The sequence below is a fragment of the Schistosoma haematobium genome, chromosome 1 (genome assembly GCF_000699445.3).
Source record: "Schistosoma haematobium chromosome 1, whole genome shotgun sequence".
In the NCBI taxonomy this organism is placed as follows: domain Eukaryota; kingdom Metazoa; phylum Platyhelminthes; class Trematoda; order Strigeidida; family Schistosomatidae; genus Schistosoma; species Schistosoma haematobium.
Genome location: NC_067196.1, coordinates 39,043,380 through 39,064,205, shown reverse-complemented (window position 1 = coordinate 39,064,205; position 20,826 = coordinate 39,043,380). Strand labels below are relative to the sequence as shown.

Below are 20,826 nucleotides of genomic sequence, written 5' to 3'. Positions count from 1 at the left end.
TTTGCTCTTTAAACAAAGTTCTGAATAGGAAGTCTTCAAAAGTAAACAATCCAGATTTTATAAATACGCTGTAGAACACAAAACGACGTAAGTCCAAATGATCAATAAAATAGAACCATCTATTACTTCAATCCTACTTTGATGCCTATCGTACCACTGACACTTCTTTACATGCTAAATAGCCCAGCTTACATACATCTTAAGAAGTTAATTATTCCACATAGAATGATTTCGTTGCCCCTCAAAAGCTTGACCCCTACAAAGTTAGATGTTTAAAATGATTTTAACATCTAAGTGTAGATCCTTTGAACTTAAACACACAAACACTTCCTTTACTGTTGTCTTGCATCATAAGACATTTAGTTTATAAAAAAACTCCTAACTATATACAGTGCACTTCTCAGTTTAAAAGCTTGCTTTCAATGGTGTTCCGGAAATCATCTAGTTGAAAGCGTTTGCTATAAATAATTAGTTTTAAATAACTGGCCGGTTCTTATTTTTCCGGGATACACTCCCCAACTTGCTGAATTTGATGTGCCTCGAGTTGTACCTTCCCATTTTTTCTGTGTAACTTGTTTTCGGTAAAAACATGTTGCGCATTTGAATGATCTTGGTAGACATGGGTTATTTCGTTTGAATTACTTTAACATGAATTGATTCTTGGAGAAGACGATTCTTTCTAGTGGTACTAATATGACCCACTTTTTAAATACAACCATTAAACCAATTACTTTAACCCCAAGTTATACCGACTTCTCTATTTTGTAACATTATGAAAGGGTTGTTAGGTTGAGAACACTATAACTATACAGTAATTATAAATGTTGACACCCAAATGAACAAGTAGGAGAAAAAAATGGAATCCACTATGGTGTCTTTTTTATGAGAACAAAATGGTAATAACATAATGTGCTTTGAACAGACAAACAAGAGATTACAGTAAGGTTTGTGAATTACTTGACCAATTGAAAAAGTCAACACCATACAGGGAATCATATTATAGGATACAGTGGAACATCAAAGTGAGCACTAAGAAAAACTATTAACGGGTTACTGATGTTCCTTTTAGTCTCGCAAGTGCCTTTCTGCTTACATCCACGACACATCAACAATACTAGAAAAACCCCCTACTACTTTACTGAGATGAATACCTATGTTCATAGCAAATAACGATTAGAGATGTAGTCCCATTTTGTATGGACTACACTTTCAAACGTTAATAATAAGTATATATTTTTTGTAATATATCAATAAGCAGAAAATTGCATTTCTGACTTTTCGTGACTTAATGTAAGCCTCAGAGTAAATACATAACCGAAATAAAACTAACAAGTTTAAACAATATGATTGTACTCAGAAGTGGTTTGTATTAAGCCGCGAAACGTCACAAACACTATTTTCTACTAATTGGAATATCACAAAAATTAATTTATTATTAACATTCTAGTCAACGCTCAATTTATTTGAAACTATCAAGTCCAACCTTGGCACTGATACCTACTTTCAAACATTGTTTGTGAATCCAAGTTCTATTTCAGTACGATTATTAACTCTTGCATAATAAGTACAGCGCAGTAACAGGAAGAGGGGCATGTACTCGGTTACCGTATTGCACTGACTTTATAACACAATGGTATATAATGTTAGAAGTCCGATCTTTGAATTAGTCATGTACAAGAAAAGTTTAAAAGTTCCGTCTTGTACTTAGGGGAAGCTAATTCGCCAGCAAGAATACCTCTAAATCCACTGCAAGTTACTCCTCACAAATTAAAGATATTACTTATCAATCACAAGCGGTTCATAAACTTATTTAAGCGTTAAGTTGTTCAAAATTATCAAAAGTTGGTGACGATTAGGAAAACAAAAGAAGCCAACTGGATCCCAAATATATTACACAATATTCAGTAAATGACTTCAAGTCATCATTTAAAAACACTTAATCCCATGGAATAACAAACAATAGTAAGTAAAAAACAATGTGTTAAAAGTGTTAATTTAAAATGTTTACAATAATAAAACCAACAGACTCTGAAATTTTCACAATTAATATAAAAATAAATGCAAGTGTAAGATGACACCTATGTGCGATCCAAATAGATAAATACAGTAAAGGTAATTTATGTGAAAGTTAGTGGTTCAATACGTCTGTCATCCATATGAGACTGAATTACTTGACTGAATTCCTTTCTATTGGCTAAAGTATAACCGACAGACAATAAATGTTTAATTTTATTGTTAAATATGTTTGCTGTCTCTAGCGGTTGAGCTAAAATAAAATAAAATTAGTGTGAAAAACGTACTACAATTAGTAAGAATATAACATTATTGTTTGGTGAAAATCTGATGGAACCTCCTGAAGATAAGAGTTCATAAATGTGGAGATGGTGATCAACATTCCAGATGACTATATGACTAACACAATCAGTTTTTTTCACTCCATGTACTGATATGTATTCTTTTAAGTCTAGGATTTTGACGTCATACTAGTATTCACTTTACGTAGACTTTGTGTATATGATGAACTGTATCTCATTTAATAACATTTAGAAAAAACTTGCAGTTATTTTAATAGTGTTACCACAACTCACTGGACTCATGTCCCAACCAAATCTTGTTTGAAGGAGAAACCAACATTTGATGAACTATCGTTAGCAAGATTCACGGAGATTCAAACTAACTTCATACTCAAATCCAAAGGAACCTTAAACATTTTCAGAACAAATTTGTTCATTTTAACTCGAACACTCTAGTTTCCATTAACTTTCATTGAAATAGCATTAACATGAGTTGACTGTATTATAATAATAAATAGTTTAATTTTACCCCCCCCCCTTGACTCGTGAATCGACTACAGTTATGTTGACAGCGTTTCTTTATTCCACACAATCGCTTAAACAATCGACTTAACAGTTTTTTTCATAATACTTCTTATTACCTTTAGGATGAAATGCTAATATTGATAAGCCCAATTCTAAACCTTGACCAAAATCTCCTTCATCGTTGGCAAACTGAACACAGGTAATCAACTCATCGATTGGAGCAAATTTAATTAACTGCCGTTCTTTTGACTTCTCACTGACAATATCTTCCAGTCTTTTGTTTAGTTCAGCTGTCAAAAGAAAATAGCATCGGGATAGTACATAATACCACTAATCCAATAGTTACGAAATTATATCCAAAGTCTAAACGACACAAAACAACCGTATGTTAATCCCTTCTACATTAAGTATAAAGCAGGAATGATAAGAAAACAAAATAGTGTTCAAATCCCAAAATTTAATTACTTATGTGACGGTATACAACTAAATAAGACCATGAAAATCACTTTTTACTATATATTCAACATGATAAACAAAATACAGACGAATAAATGAGAAAGCATATACAATTACTATCGAAGATGGTAGCAAGGATATATAAACTGATTTCGAGACCTATCATAAGTAGCTGTATTTTGTGGCTATATTCAGTTAAAATGAAGAAAGACACTGAAGACATCACATAAACACTTGAAATATTTTTTGCCTAATATAATTAAACACTGTTTTCTACTGAACAAGATAACAATAAACTCTGTTCGTGGACGGTGTTCAATTGAATTGAGCCGCTTTGAAATGATATGATTCACACTATCACTATACCACAACCGTCAGAAACGCAACTTCTCAAACACAATGAAACTGTAAAACTCGCTAAGTTTTAGAATCCAAGTAATACCAAGTTACATAGGGGAAAGTGGTTTTAGCTTACCGTAAGAAATATTTAAAGGACGGTATCCAATGTCATTCTTAGTCACATCGATCATTAAACCTATATGGTTTGTTGTGGCACACACTTGACGTTTCTTTCGATCCTTCATATCTTTAGCCATATCACATAAATTGTAGATAGCTTACAAAATGATGATAAACCTGTTGGGATATTCTTAAAAGATGCAAATTCAATAAGACTTTTTAACAAGTCAGTAGATTCAGCACATTTTTCTTGCAGGATAGACCTAGGAAGATTGACGATAATCTAAGTCCCGAACCTTAGACAAGCAAACAAATTCTGACCACAATACTCTAGGACTCCATTGGACATAGGCGTTGATTTGGCAAGAAATGGTTTAGATTCGCATGAATCCCTAGAAACATCATTAGAAAGTTGTCGATTACCGGAAGTAGCCTATATGGTATTGTTCAGTAGTGCATATAATCACTGTCACAAACTCCGGAGGATCGTGATAAAAACGGTAATAATTTGACCATTGGCCATTTTTGACTGGCTCCTTTGATCCTAAATGAAGTATTTCAAATGGACCAACCAGACGAAATCCGACATCTAATAGTGCTTCTAAAACAAAGTTCAATAAGATTAATTTGCATTCAAACCAAGTGGGGCGTCGGCACGAAGAGTTTCACAAAACTCGTAAAACAATGGAAAGTCTGGAGAGCACTTGAGATGAAATCCTTGACCAATCATAGAAATACGCCTTTGGATTTCATCGGAAATTGGATAATCAGATATTGGACTTTCTTCTTCAGAAACTATCTTGGAAACTTTTGGTTTCTGTTTCTCAATAATGACCTTTGAGCTGCGCTTCCTCGACTTTCCTCTCATGATTTGATTTACAGTCCTTTAAATTGTAGACAGTGTATACAGAGAAGGGAGCATAACATAACACAGGTGAAGACATTAACTATTATACAAAATCCTGTCAATTAATGAGAAAATGGAGTATTTAAATGAATTCCAAACAATAAAAATGTAGTGAAACTCCATCAGTTGAGACGGCTAGAACACGTGTTACATATACCCAACCACCGACTGCCTCGACGTGCGATGTTTCATGGTGTAGGAGTAGGTTGGAAGAAAACTAGGGGCGGCCAAATCAAGACATAGCACAAATCCATGAAGTCACTGACAAGTGAACTGAACCATGTTGGTAGGTGTAGACTACCTGGTTGGAATCCGCGAGACGATAGCAACCGATGGTTAGAGACCTTGAATGACATGGCTCAAAATCGTTGGCAATGGCGCAGGTGCATCCACTCTTTGTGTTCTCCCAAATTCTAATCTTCTGAATTCTTCATGTCCTATATTTTCTCTTCCGAAATTTATTTCACTGGATTATACTCATTGCATAACATCTTCAAACCCTAATCTTTCCGATTACTGCTTACACTTTTACTACCTCTACCACTACGGGATTTGAATTGACAATTGTATCTCTGTGCTAATGTGGTATGGCAACTTGGACTGATGTAGGTACGTACGATGTTTTACGTTGTTGTTGACTGAAAATTTAATGTAATGGGATCGAATACGTCAGGGAGTATTAGTTACCTCAATATTACATATAATATTGAGGTACCTGCAGGTACACCTTACTGACGCGTACAGGCAATACAAACATATAAGGAACATATGCACGAAGGCTGTGAGAGAAAACAGGCTTCAGTAACAGATAAAGCTTATGGATAATTTTGTCTCCAATTCGAAAAGCTTATTCCGTTATGCAGCCTCTCTTCGTCAAGCCAAAACTGAAGTTTCCCAACTGCTAGGTCCTAATGGCCCGACCAATAACAGAGGCGACGCCCCTAACCCTTTGGTTGAACAATACTCTCGGACATTTCAACCGACCCACATCAACTATACTGATGACAGCTTCATTTGCAACTGCACATGACTTTCCGAAGTGAACCTGAGCGCTGACTTCGTGTTCCGGAAATTGCAGTACTCAAGAAAAAACACTTCCCGACCCATATATGGTTCATTCTGCTATACTGAGGGAAGCAGCTTCAATCCTGGCAACACCACTTAGCGTGATGTTCTCACACTCGCTAAGCCGAGGAAAACTACCGGAAAATTGGTTGCTGGCTCACATCACACCAATTTTCGAAGTAAGTCGACGCAGCGAACCTTCAAGTTACCGACCGGTGGCTTTTCTATCTATACCTATAAAAATTATGGAGTCCCTGATATGCGATGGTACACATGACTAATTACTGTCCTTAAATTTCTTCTCACCCCAACAGCGTGGTTTCTGAAAGGGTTACTCCTGTATAACCAACCAGCTGACTGTAGTGGACAGATGGACGACAATCCTTAACCGCAAGGGGAAGGCTGATGTCATTTACCTTGACTTCTCAAAAGCTTTTCATAGGATCAACCACATGTGTCTTATCAATAAGCTCAAACGATTAGGCATCAAATAACCTCTAATTGACTGGCTCATCTCATATCTGAAAAATCGACATTTTAAGATCAGGGTTAACTTCACTTTATCTCAGGCTATAGAATGTCCTAGTGGGCTCCCCCAGGGCTCAGTACTGGGACCCCTTCTCTTCTTGATTTACATAAATGATCTCCCACAACAGGTGCCTTCAGACTTACTACATTTTGCTGATGACGTGAAACTTTGGAGAGAGATACACAACCAAGAGAATACACAGGCACTTCAGGAGGATTTTACTCGAATTCAAAGTTGGGCACATGGCAACCGACTTACCTTCAACACTTCAAAGTGTAAAGTAGTCCACCTGCGACATGTTGCAGATTACAGTTACAACCTAAGAAACTCCTCTCTAGTAGTATCCCGAGTCGAAAAAGATTCAGGAGTGTTGGTACCCTAGGATTTGAAGTCCTACGCTAACTGTGACAGAAATGCCTTTCGAGCAAACCTTGCACTGGTATCATTGAAGCGCATTTTTGGTCAGTTTGACGGTAGAACTTTCCACATAATCTTCAGTTTTATTCGTCCCCATTTAGAGTACGGAAACATTGTATTCCCCCCCCCAAAAAAAAAGGATAAGGACACTCTAGGGCGTATCCAACGGCGAGCCACGAAATCAGTTTGGGGACTCAAATTCAAACCTTATGGAGAGCGCCTCCAATCACTTAACATTTACCCACTAGAGTATAGGCGTCTTAGAGGTGACCCTCTGATGACTTACAGTATCCTTAACACTTCTGGACATCCCCTTAAACACATACTTAAGCTTAGTCCCAATACAAACCTAAGGGGTAACACCCAGAAATTGGAGATACAACATAGCAGAACGGACTGTAGACACAACTTCTACTCCTTAAGAGTTGTCGAATACTGGAATTCGCTACCGACTGAACTTGTCTAAGCGACTTCCCAGGAGTCCCTCAAGAGGAAACTAGACCTATTCTTAAGGACTAATGATGACATCTTATTATGATTTACCAATTTCTTTTTTTTCCTCTATTATCGTTAATATACCTAGGTTCCTGTCTGGAGGTATTAGTGACCCACTGCTATTAGACACGGAAGTCCGTTAAGCGAAAGCTTCTTCTATTCCGTCCACAACCATTTGAAGAGTGCCAAGTAGCATGAAAACCTAGGTCCAGGGTTTCCTTTTGACTACCTCCAACCACCATCTTAATGACTTTATGCAAATCATTTAATGTTATTAACAGAACTACTCCAAATAGCCCATCATTATAGCAATTAGTAAATAGGATGAAGCACGATTTTAGTGCCAAGAGGTAACTTCGCACTCACTACTGCCCAGTAAGCAAAAAGACCAAGCGGGGTGCCAAGAGTAAAGAAGGTGGGGTCAGATATTACAAGACCCCGGAGTTCCGCATCTGATTTTTAATATACTGTTTTCGTTGACTAGCTAGTGAGACTATAATTTATGGACGAACTTTGAGCGACACCAAAGTGACCCTGAGGAGCTCCACCTAATAACTAGGACCAAATGAAGATCATGAACCTGTGTGAGGAATTAGAATCATGACTTACAGTTGATGGTTAAGGTTATGAATTAGATTTAGGGTTTTCATCACGAATTGACATCAGCTGTGATGCTAAAACGGTATTGTGCCAAATGGATGGATGAATTTTGCGCCGGAATCTGAGACCTGTTGTCTTTTACGTGGTGGGTTCGTCCATAAATTCTAGTCTTACCGACTAGTTCAGTGTTCATATCGAAATGAACTAACTTTATTACAAATGTAAAAGGAGATTAAGGATGAAGCATGATCACGCGCTAGACATAAGTACCTAAAGCAATTGGAGATCTATGTAAACAAGCACCAATTTTGGAATAAAATAGTGACATTTATAGACACTGTACTTCAAATCCTTCCAAAGCCACCTGCCGTTTTGATCCAACGACCTTGGACGGCCTGACAGGCGGTATACAGTACATATGTAGTGTTCAAGCAATTGAATCTTAGTTAAGTTAATCCTTAGTGTTGATCGTTATTGCCATTGTTGTTCATTTCACATGTGTCATCTATTTTTGTCCCATTCCGGCACTAAGAAATAAAGTTTCTTGTGTCCCTCGCCCTCCAAACGGCAGCAAGCAGGAAACGCCTGTCAAGCCTAACCACAAGGCTTGATTTGTTTCTAATATCAAAAAACAACCTGACCACCCAAGTCGTAGAGAATCATTTAGGATCTCACTATACGTGTAGCGCGATCAGGATTGCTACTTCGCTGAAAGTTGATGAAAGGGTACAGATCGAGAATAAGAGACGACCCAATGTCGTCAAAGAAAAGCTAGTTTCCTAAATAGTAGATAAGAAACCGAAGGCTGATTGTAGCTACAGGTCAGTAGTATTCGAAGAGTTAAGTAGAGTGAAAGCTCGAAACACAGAACTCATTTTGAGCATGATCTTGGTTTAATAAAAGAGCTAATTAACCAGCTAATGGCTCAAGATATCTCTGTGGCCACCATGGTTAGTATTTACAGACTAGATTAACAAACAGACCTGAAACAAAATCAAGTTAAGCTGCTAAAAGTGGGATTTAAGTCTCCGTATGTAATTGAAGTAATACTACAGAATAAGCTTAAACAGAAGGCGTCAGAAGCCTTATCACAAAACATCTGTCACTCATGAACTGTATAAAAAGACGAGAAGCTGAAAATAATTTAAAATCAAGGTTATATGCTGGCAAGAAGGACCTTAGAATTGTAAGTTTTCAGGTGTTGAGGCTTCGACAGAGAATGATGCTGAAGCTACTTTTGATGCAGCATAAAACCGCTTAAACGTTTGCAAAATGTCCGTAGCTTGCTGTACATACGATTGGAGTTAGGTGAACAGATAGACTACCAAGTCAGATATGATTGCCGTCACAAAAACGTGGTGACTCAGTTTGTCGACAGTACGGAACATGGTTTTAAAAGTCTGACAGTAGTAAGAGTCGAAAAAATCCAGAAGTTTAAAGGAGAAGTGGTAGCTTTACTCACTATCCTCCTTATCGTTATCGATAATATATTCTATGTCGTAAAAACGTGCTAACTGGTTATTTGACGCTTGAAATATATAGAACAAGAGCTGCTAATGGGTTTGGTACACTGTAGTTTAAACTGTGAAGTGAATGAGACCTTGCTAAATGGTCTCAACACTTGGTCTTCAAGAGGTCGATGTTTGATCTTAGGAGACTTTAATAAACCTACGGCAGAATAAAAAAAACTTGAGGATTGGGTCGTCGGGAGATTCTTCCAGGCAGGAACTAGTTGACGCGATTATCACATGCAACATAGTGCAACGTGTGGAAGAAGCAACCAGGTTTGACCTGAACTCCGAACCAACCTTATTAGATCTCATATGAGGACAGCATCACAAACCACCACTGTATTCCGCCCATTCGTAAGAGTGACCATACAGTCCCAGTTTTCATTTCCATATCGTTGCCAACGATGATGTGTCGACCCAAGCCAGACCAAACATCTGGAAAGCAAATAAACACTCAGTATCCTCAGTAGATTGGACAGTAGATCTAGAATCCCCATATTGAAACGGCTTGGGAGGTGTGTAACAGCTTAGGCTGGTTGGTTAAGAGTTCACCTCAAACAACTAAGCATATGTCATAACAGTATAGTTCAATTATTCATTCACTTCCTTGTTTTGTATAAACTTTATATTTCCTATTATCTTATATTAAATGTTGAAATGCTTTGTTTGTCCCACGCTCCACTGTGACTGCGCGAAGATCTAAATAAAGACCTATTCACTACTTGTCTGGTTTCTTCTATCAATAGCACGGGGGTTACCTAAAGGCACGAAACTCTGGCTTGAATTTCTCGGTAGATACTGGCGCTGCTCTTACTATCATCCCTAATAATAAAACTGAGCTGAGTCGAGAAACATCCCCAATTACACTTCAATCTGCCAATGAAACTAAAATCGCGGCATTTGGGCAGAAAACTTTAACACTAGATTTGGGGTTCAGGAGGCAATTTTCTTGAGTTTTCACTACAGCCAATTTAGATGTGGCAATACTGGGGATGGAATTTCTATAGAGATACGAATTCCTAGTTCACACCAAGAAACGACGCTTAACACTGAAAGAAACTCCAAATTACACAAAATACAAAGAAAGTCACATCACATCTCTTAACCTGATTCAAACTCCTCCAGTAACAACAGCGAAATTCCAAGATATACTCGCGGAATTTTCAAACTTAACTAGACCAAACCCACAGCCTTCCAAAGACAAACTAAAAGTAAGTCATACTATCAAAACCGAAGGTGCACCTGTGTTTGCAGAACCCAGAAGACTAGCACCAGATGAGCTCAAAATCGCCAGGGCCAATATGCCATTTGCACAAGGGTATATAGACGATTTCTTAATTGCCAGCCCCGATTTACAATCACACGAACAGCATGTACGAGCAGTGTTAAAAAGACTGGTTGAACATGAAATAAACATACACCTAAGCAAGTGTGTTTCCGGTGTTCGAACTCTAGAATTTCTCGGCCACACAATAAGCCCAGAAGGGATTACACCGGTCAAAGAAGTGGACACCATCAAACAATATCCCATACCTAGTTCTTTAACACAACTGAGAAGTTTTCTAGGTCTAATTAACTTTTATCGCAGATTCATACCCGGTTGTGCACATTTAATGCAACCTTTGACAGATTCACTTAAAGGAAAAACAAAAGATTTCAAACTATCTTCTGACGCCGTCGAAACTATTAAACAGCTTAAAGATAAATTGGCTCAAGCAACTACGTTGATCTATGCGGATTTTCTTTCCCCACTTGCCTTGATGGTGGATGCTTCAGATAAAGCAGTAGGCGGTACTTTTAACCAACTGATTAAAAACGCCTGGAAACCAACTGCTTTCTTATCGAAAAGACCCGCTCCAGCAGAAACAATGTATTCTACCCTCGGGCGAGAACTCCTTGCAATCTACCTGACCATTGAACACTTCCGACACATGTTAGAAGGCAGGGAATTTATAGTCTTTGCGGATCACAAACCACTAACGAATGCATTAAAAGCGAGAGCCGATAAATACTCACCTCGATAAGTCCGACACCTTGACTATATATCACAGTTCACAAGCGATATACGACATGTCAAAGGTCAGGACAATCAGGCAGCAGATGCTTTATCCAGACTAGAAATGAACGTGTTACAGCAGTCTACAGTAAACTTCGAGACGTTGAGACACGAACAAGAGCAGGATCTTACTTACTTACGCCTGTTACTCCTCGTGAAGGAGCATAGGCCGCTCACCAGCATTCTCCATCCAACCCTGTCCTGGGCAATCCTTTCTAGCTCCTTCCAGTTGTAATTCATCGTTTTCATATCTGCTTCTATCATCCGACGCAATGTGTTATTTGGCCTTCCTCTTTTTCGCTTCCCTTCAGGATTCCAAGTTAGGGGTGCCTCGTGATGCAGTTTGACGATTTGCGTAATGTATGTCCTATCCATCTCCATCGTCTTTTCCTAATTTCTTCTTCAGCTGCAAGTTGGTTTGTTCTCTCCCACAGAAGGCTATTGCTGATGGTATCCGGCCAATGGATGTTGAGTATCATGCGTAGACAGCCTATTTATAAATACTTGTACTTTCTTGATTGTGGTTGTTGTAGTTCTCCAAGTTTCAGCTCCATAGAGTAGAACTGCCTTGACGTTCGTATTGAAGATTCTCACTTTGATATTGGTTGAAAGTTGTTTTGAGTTCCATATGTTCTTCAATTGTAGGAATGCGACCCTTGCTTTGCCGATCCTCGCCTTTACATCTGCATCTGAACCTCCTTGTTCATCGATGATGCTCCCCAGGTATGTGAAGGACTCTACATCTTCCAGAGTTTCACCATCAAGAGTGATTGGATTGCTGTTTTCCGCTTTGAATTTGAGGACCTTGGTTTTCCCTTTGTGTATGCTGAGGCCTACTGATGCAGAGGCTGCTGCTACACTGGCTGTCTTTATCTGCATTTGTTCGTGTGTATGCGATAGGAGGACTAGATCATCTGCGAAGTCCAAATCGTCTAATTGGTTCTGAGCTGTCCATTGTACTCCTAGTTTTTCCTCAGATGTCTTCATAATCCAGTCGACCACCAGAACAAAGAGAAAGGGAAAGAGTAGAGAGCCTTGTCTGACTCCGGTCCTTACTTGAAATGCATCTGTCAGCTGTCCTCCATGTACTACTTTACACTGTAGTCTGTCATATGAGTTCAGGATAATGTCAACAATCTTCTCAGGAACTCCATAGTGTCGAAGAAGTTTCCATAATGTCCTCCTATCTACACTGTCAAACGTTTTTTCATAATCAATGAAGTTGATCTATAATGACGAGTTCCACTCAACTGATTGTTCGACGATGATCCGTAGTGTCGCGATTTGATCTGTGCACGACTGATCCTTACGGAGTCCAGCTTTTTGATCTCGCAGTTGGGCGTCTACTGCGTTTTCCATCCTGTTCAGCAACACTCTGTTAAAGACTTGCCTATTACTGACAATAGTGTGATGCCTCTGTAGTTTTCACATTTGCTCAAATATCCTTTCTTTGGAATCTTGATGAGGTGTCCTTCTTTCCAGTCCATCGGCACTCGTTCTTCCTCCCAAATCTTTTTGAATAGAAGGTGAAGAATGTTTGTAGTTACTTCGATATCTAACTTCAGTGCTTCAGCTGGTATATTGTCAGGTCCTGCTGCTTTCCCGCTCTTGATTTGTCTGATGAACATTCTGATTTCTTCCTTCGTTGGTGGATTGACATCTATTGAAAAATCTGTGTGTGCTGCTTCGATGTCCAGTGGATTCATTGGAGCCGGCATATTCAGGAGTTCCTCGAAGTATTCTACCCATCTGTTCCTCTGTTGTTGAATTTCAGTGATTGGCCTGCCTTCGTTGTCTTTGACCGGTCTCTCTGGTTTACTGTATTTCCCTGCTAGTTTCTTCGTTGTATCGTGAAGCTGTTTCATATTTCCTTCTCTTGCAGCTTTTTCCGCCGTCGTTGCTAGTTCTTCCACGTATTTCTTCTTGTCGGCTCTAATGCTCCTCTTCACTTGTTTGTTTGCTTCTATGTATTCAGCTTGTGCTTGGACTTTCTCTGCTCGTGTTCGGCTTTTGTTTATTGCTGCCTTCTTGTTCTTCCTTTCTTTGATCTTGTCCAGTGTTTCTGTAGAGATCCATTCCTTATGATGGTATTTCTTTAGACCCAGAACCTCTTGACACGTTGAAGTTAATGCTTCCTTGATGCCTTTCCAGTTGTCCTCCATACTAGTTTCTTCTTCTTTCAGTAGATCTTATAAGGCTTGGAACCTGTTGTTGAGAGCTATCTTGAATTCGTTGATTTTGTTAGTATCTCGAAGGAAGGCTGTATTGAACCTTTGTAGTGCTGTTTGTCCACTTGTCCAGTTCTTTTTTAGCTTCAGTTTTAAATTGGCTACAACTAGGTGGTGATCTGAAGCTACGTCAGCACCTCTCCTGGTTCTCACATCTTCCATTGTCCTTCGGAACTTTTTATTGATGCAAATATGATCTATCTGGTTCTCTGTAGTGTGGTCTGGTGAGATCCATGTAGCATTGTGTATACGCTTGTGTGGAAATATTGTGCCACCAATAACCAATTTGTTGAATGCACATACATTTGCGAATATCTCCCCATTTTAGTTTCTCTCTCCCAGTCCATGTCGTCTCATGATATCTTCATATCCAGTGTTGTCTATTCCAACTTTGGCATTTAGATCTCCCATCAGAATAGTTAGGTCCTTCCTTGGGCATTTCTCTATGATTGACTGCAGCCGCTCGTAGAACTGATCTTTAATGTCGTCGTTGCTATCATTGGTGGGTGCATAACATTGGATAATATTCATTAAGATCCCCTCCTTCTTTGTTTTGAATGATGCTTTGATGATTCTGGATCCGTGAGATTCCCATCCTACAAGTGCATTTCGTGCTACTTTGGACAGCATTAGAGAGACTCCCTGCGTGTGTGGAGCATTTTCCTCTTCGTGACCGGAGTATAGCAGCATCTCTCCCGTAGCTAGCCTTTTCTGTCCAGCTTGGGTCCAGTGGGTTTCGCTGATTCCCAGTACTGCTAAGTTGTATCTCCTCATTTCCATTGCTATTTGACTGGTCTTCCCGGTTTCCCACATTGTTCGAACGTTCCATGTACCTATAAAAATTGTTGCTCTGGTTGTTAGAAGGGGCATCGGCCTCGTGGCTTCCGAAGGAGCTCAGCTTTCACCATGGAGCGTCATAATTCTTCTAAATGAAGACCTTCTAACTCCCAGGGCAGAGTTAAAATGGTTTGGATTATTTTTTCTGGTAAGCGTTTTCTTAGCGAGTTAGTTTTCTACGGGATGGGGACGCTAACCCCATGCCCAACCCTCCTCCTTTACCCGGGCTTGGGACCGGCAGTAACCCTATAAGAGCTACAGGCGGAGTTAAGAGCAGGATCTAGGATTACAAAACCTACTTAAAACAAACAATACACGTCCTGATCTAAAACAGTTACTATCACCTATCGATGGTATTCTAATTCACTGTGACACGACAAAGGGAATGCCGCGACCTTTCGTTCCTAAAAGTATGAGAAACTTGATGTATAATAGCTTTCATTCTTTGTCTCATCCTGGCGCAAAAGCTTCAACTAAACTAATCAGTGCCAGATATCTATGGCCTAATTTACAGGAAGATGTACACAAGTGGGTTAGAGAGTGTTCAGCATACGAACAATCAAAGGTTAATCGTCACACAAATTCACCCATGGGTGTTTTCTCGCAACCAGATGCACGTTTTTCCCATGTGCATATCCACTTAGTAGGCCCTTTACCCCATTCAGACGGTTTTAATTATCTGCTTACATGCATAGATCAATTTACCAGATTTCCTATAGCCATCCCGATAGCGGACATCACAGCGGAAACAGTAGCCAAAGTTTTCATGCAGAACTGGGTAACCATTTTTGGTACACCCATAACAATAACGACGGATAGAGGAGCGCAATTTGAATCTGAACTATTCAATAACTTGGCCAAAATTCTAGGCTCCAATAGGATACGCTGCACTGCATATCATCATCAGGCTAATGAGAAAGTAGAACGTTTTCACTGTTTTCACATCTGTCAAAAGTGACGCACAGTGTTCAGTTGCGGAACTGGTTTTCGGATTAATTCTGAGACTACCAGTTGAATTAACCCTAATGCTAACAGTCAGAAACTTAATTTAGAAAATTACGAAAATCGACTACGGGACCATATGTTCAAACTTAAACCAATTAATACTCGTGAACAATTACGCGCCATATATGTGTAGTGGCATTGGACAATAACCACACAATCTTCAAAGCTGAATACGAGATTGCTCGGAAAATAGATATTCAATATTTAACGCGGAGAAATACCTAACGATAGAGAAGGCGTGAACACTGAATTAAATGAATTAGAGTTGGTCGAATGGCATGGCTCGGCCATGCAGGCGTGGTCCCTGCTGAATGTTACCTTATATCTTTTATTCATATCAAATATATTGTTCTTTCTCTAGCCTATGCTTGTTCTCCATCATGTATTGGTAATTGTTATGATACAGTGAGTTGGTATAGACGATGATGTGACTTCCAAGTAAGATCTTATAGATTAAGCAGTTATATCATGACAAATCTACTATTTTAGGATTAGGTCTATTATTAGAGCATTACTTATATCATAGTAGACCATAATCCTACATTGGTGAGCCCAACTAAAGAAACGCAACCTCTTATTATTAATCCTTATTTTCACTTTTAACTTTCTTGATCGATTTTATATTTGTGTTAACCCAGTATTCTAATAGTCCACTGATTAATGCCCACATGTATTTTCGTATTGTTATATTGATTAGTTCTCATGACATACTAGCTCAGTCGATAAAAACTGGTCGTCTATATAAACTAATTAGCTTTCATGGTTCGTTAACAAGCCTTAATAGCATTTACACGCTTCAGCGACATAGACTTCTTTAACCATCAAGCTCTAGCAAATATGACCTGTAAATAGCGTAAATATACATCGACTAACAATGCAATCAAGGACTAAATAGTTATCCGGATCTAATTCTCAGTGTTCCTTCACCTAACACCTCATCCTGTTTTAAACTATGCACTATCCTGTAATATCCTCTCTTCCGACCACTGCCTACCTAATTTCATATTTTCGAGTTCCATTGTCAAACAACAAGGATGACACTACTAAAACATGGCTCATTCAATGGCAACCAGACAATTATCTGGATTAATTCAATTGTTCTGATCCGAGCGAGTGGCAAAAACGTCAACAGTATCAAGCACCCTGGAATTAATTGCCATACTGCATGTTTTATTCTGGATACTTTTTGATCATTACTACTCCTCACGAATGGCATTATATATGTCGTCCACTGAATAATTTAATTTTCAAAAATAATCCAAGCGAATTCAACTATTTTACTGGATGATTTTTTGTACTTAACATGTATATGTTTTCCAGTTGCTTGTGCCATATATTTGTAAGTGTCTTTAGGCTAAATGCAGTAACTTCTTATGGAATGTTTATAACGCGTCATATTCCTGCCTGAAGTTTCATAAGCAGTCTTAACTTTAAAATTATCTTTCTGGTCATGTTCATTATTTTTAAATTGTCATATACGTCAACAACCTGCTTGTTAACCTGACCCATACATACGTTACACTATATCTTCATGTCTTCTAAATTTAGAAATCATCTGAATCGCCTTTAACATTTATCAATAAACCCATCATAGTCGTTGTTGCTAATCGCATTTGAGTTTATGGATTGGTTTATCATATTAGCGGCCTAAAATGCGAACATAGTTTAGATAATAAGATTAAAAAATTAGGTACTATCAACTGCACTAGTAAAATAACTAAATCCTCAGGTAGCTGTTAGCTAAACAAACGTTTAAAATCAAGACTCCGTAGCCTACTAGGATTAACACTGAACGAATATTTCTTAATTGAAATTTATGATTAAATTAGGCGTCTCGGATTCTTTAACGTTATAAATTTCTGATAATTTCGAATCACCTAAAGCAACAATACCTATTTTTCCACTGACTAATCCTCAATCAACACTATAACTAGTTAAACGTAATAGTTTCAGGATATCGTTATAAAGCATTGTCATGACTTGACAATCACGTAATATGGTTGATAAAATTAATGAAATTATTAACAAAATCGGTCAGCAAATTGATTTATAATTACCACTAGTGTTATTTTTCTTTTATCTCCATTCACTACAGATGATTACAGTATGTTTCTCTATCAGTTGCTCATTCAGTAAATATCTCAAAACCTTGTCAGTCTTATTGATGGTTTAGCGACACAATCATGCATGCAAATAATCAGTATAAGCAGTCGAGCAAATCTCCTACAAACTGAAAACATCAATGTCGAATTTACCCCAACACTGACTAAGGTTCAAGCCATTACCCTAGACATGAGTTGGGAGTGTACTCCCCTTGGTTACCACTTATGTGCTCCATGATAGTCACATGAGCATCACTCACTATTAATCATCTTGTAAAAACTTATTTAGCCAAATACATCTTGCAGCACCACATCACTTAGTAATATGACACATAGGCTTAACTGATTTCAATAACTTATAACCACTATATCTCAATTAAATCGTATTCCGCCTTATGATAAACTGCATACTTGCAACTAACTTGTATGTACCATCAGCCAGAAAGTATAAATATAAATAAATAGTCTGCCGCAGATCAGAACATTGAGTCTAGAGCATGTCTATTACGAATACACTCATGTTTAACGATTTGTTCCTAGCTATCTGTCCAAAATTCATATAATTATCACTAACGTATTTAAATTTTGTTTTGATCACCATTCATGTGTATTAGTGGTATTACTAAATTCTATCACAGTCAAGCAAAAATGAGTTTGAGAAAATCTCCCCGTAACTAAATAAACCGTATCAAACTAACTGGAACACTAGTTGGAATTCTCCTCCACGGTAATACTTTTGTTCTTTCAGTTAGCCTACTAATACAGATGCAATTGGAAATTACATATGAACAGGTTACCGGCATAATTGTAAATTGATTTCATAATTTAAACCAAAACTAATACCAATATTAACATTTCTACAATATTCATTACTTTAATATTTCTAAACACAAAATACTTACTGCCTATACGTTAAGTTATTAACCAACGGCTATTAACACGTATCGTTTTATCATTATTATTGTAATCCCATTTTTTATGGCTCAAATAATCTTCACCCAACTCTTCATTTCAAGCGTGTTAAGCATGAAGGCAGATATTTTAAAATTATTACATGCATTTCCCGACCAGATGCTGCCGCCTTCTTTTTGATTTATCTTTCAGCTTATCAATATCCGGAGGATTCTACCTATTCTTGGTAACCTCGGGCGCGCGACAATCCCATCTAACTTGGTATCGAACCAACACCACGTTGATTCTGGTGGGAGAGTAGTGTAGTGGCATTGGACAATAACCACACAATCTTCAAAGCTGAATACGAGATTGCTCGGAAAATAGATATTCAATATTTAACGCGGAGAAATACCTAACGATAGAGAAGGCGTGAACACTGAATTGAATGAATTAGAGTTGGTCGAATGGCATGGCTCGGCCATGCAGGCGTGGTCCCTGCTGAATGTTACCTTATATCTTTTATTCATATCAAATATATTGTTCTTTCTCTAGCCTATGCTTGTTCTCCATCATGTATTGGTAATTGTTATGATACAGTGAGTTGGTATAGACGATGATGTGACTTCCAAGTAAGATCTTATAGATTAAGCAGTTATATCATGACAAATCTACTATTTTAGGATTAGGTCTATTATTAGAGCATTACTTATATCATAGTAGACCATAATCCTACATATGTACCTAAAGATCCAAGCAATTGCATGCGCGACTAAATAAGATTTGACAAAATGAAAGCACCGCTTAGCCCTCCATTTGAAGGTCCTTTCAAAGTCCTCTGAAGAAAATCTAAATATTTCATCATAGAAAGACATGGAAACATCTGCTACGTAAGTACCGATAGGTTAAAACCGGCTTATCTCGGTTATGAACCACTATACATGTTGTTAAACCGTTTAACTGACAAAACAATTATGGAATCCTTGCTTTTCACTGGTCTTTCTGGCTTACGGTGATTTCCAAAGTTTTTTTGTTGTGTCATGCAATTGTTTCATGTTTCCTCCTCTTGCAGCCTTTTCCGCCGTCATTGCCAAATCTTCCACATATTTACGTTTGTCGGTTCTGATGCTTCTCTTCACTTGCTTGTTTACTTCTGTGTATTCATCTTGTACCTTGGCTTTCTCTGCTCTTTTTCGGCTGATATTGATTGCCGCCTTCTTGTTCCTCCTTTCTTGAATCTTATCCAGCGTATCAACAGTGGTCCGTTACTTGTGATGGTGCTTCTTGTGATCCAGAACCTCATGACATGCTGAATTGATCTCCTCTTTTATCCCTTTCCAGTTGCTCTCCATAGTAGTTCCCTCTTGAGTGAGTAGATCACGAAAGGCCTGGAACCTATTGCTGAGGGCCATCTTGAATTTGTTGAGTTTGTCAGTATCCCGAAGAAAAGCACTATTAGACTTTTGTGCTGTTGTCCGCTCCGTTGTCCGGTGCTTCTCGAGTCCTAATTTCGTCTTCGCAACAAACAGGTGGTGATCTGATGCTATATCAGCTCCTCTCCTGGTTCTTACATCCTCCATAGTCCTCCTGAACTTTTTGTTGATGCAAATATGGTCGATTTAGCTCTGAGTAGTGTGATCCGGTGAAGTCCATGTGGTTTTGTGTATGTATTTGTGTTGGAATATAGTGTCGCCTATGACCAGTTTGTCGAAGGCACATAGGTTTGCAAATCTCTCACCAATTCCGTTCCTTTCTCCCAGTCCATGTCGTCCCATGATGTCTTCATATTCGATGTTGTTCATTCCAACCTCGGTATTTAGGTCTCCCATCAGAATTGTCAGATCCTTTGTTGGGCACTTCTCGACGGTTGACTGCAGCCTATTGTATAATTGATCTTTAGCGTCTTCATTGTAGTCGTTGGTAGGCACATAGCATTGGATGATGTTCATTGTAATGCCCTCTTTGTTTTGAAGGAGGCTTTGATGATCCTTGGTCTATGAGATTCACATCCTATAAGTGCCTTTTGTGCCTGTTTGGATAGCATCAGTGCAACTCCTTATGTATGTGGGGCATTTTCTTCTCCATAGCCAGAGTATAACAAAAGCTCCCCTGAAGCTAGTCGTTGTTGTCCGAATGCGTCCAATGTGTTTCACTGATCCCAAACACCTCCAGGTTGTATCTCCTCATTTCTATAGCGATTTCGAAGACTCTCCCAGTCTCCCACATTGTAAGAGCATTCCATGTACCTAAATAAGTGGTTGCTCTGTTCGTCAGAAGAGGCACCAGTCTCGTGACTTCCGAAGGAACACGACTTTCACCATGAGGCGTCATAACTCATCCAAATGAAGACTTTTTGACTCCAAGGGAAGAGTTTAAGTGGCTTGATTTTTTTCTGGTTAGCGTTATTTTAGCGAGTTAGTTTTCTACGGGATGAGATCCCTAACCTCAT

General features: G+C 38.5%; 1 protein-coding gene across 2 annotated transcripts; it reads right to left on the bottom strand.

Moving 5' to 3' along the window:
• Positions 1-1,365: 1,365 nt before the first annotated feature.
• HPF1_1 (mannoprotein) lies at positions 1,366-11,114 on the bottom strand (the record flags this gene model as incomplete). Of its 2 annotated transcripts, XM_012946945.3 has the most annotated exons (7): positions 1,366-2,266; positions 2,936-3,109; positions 3,751-3,861; positions 3,912-3,997; positions 4,031-4,126; positions 4,158-4,335; positions 4,374-4,602. In XM_012946945.3, 7 exons carry the CDS (start codon positions 4,600-4,602, stop codon positions 2,118-2,120), a joined length of 1,023 nt encoding a protein of 340 aa, XP_012802399.2. In that variant the 3' UTR covers positions 1,366-2,117. The 2 variants fall into 2 exon arrangements, with proteins under 2 accessions (XP_012802399.2, XP_051074010.1); XM_051218117.1 differs by having other exon boundaries at positions 1,366-2,902; positions 3,751-3,997; positions 4,374-11,114.
• Positions 11,115-20,826: the final 9,712 nt, after the last annotated feature.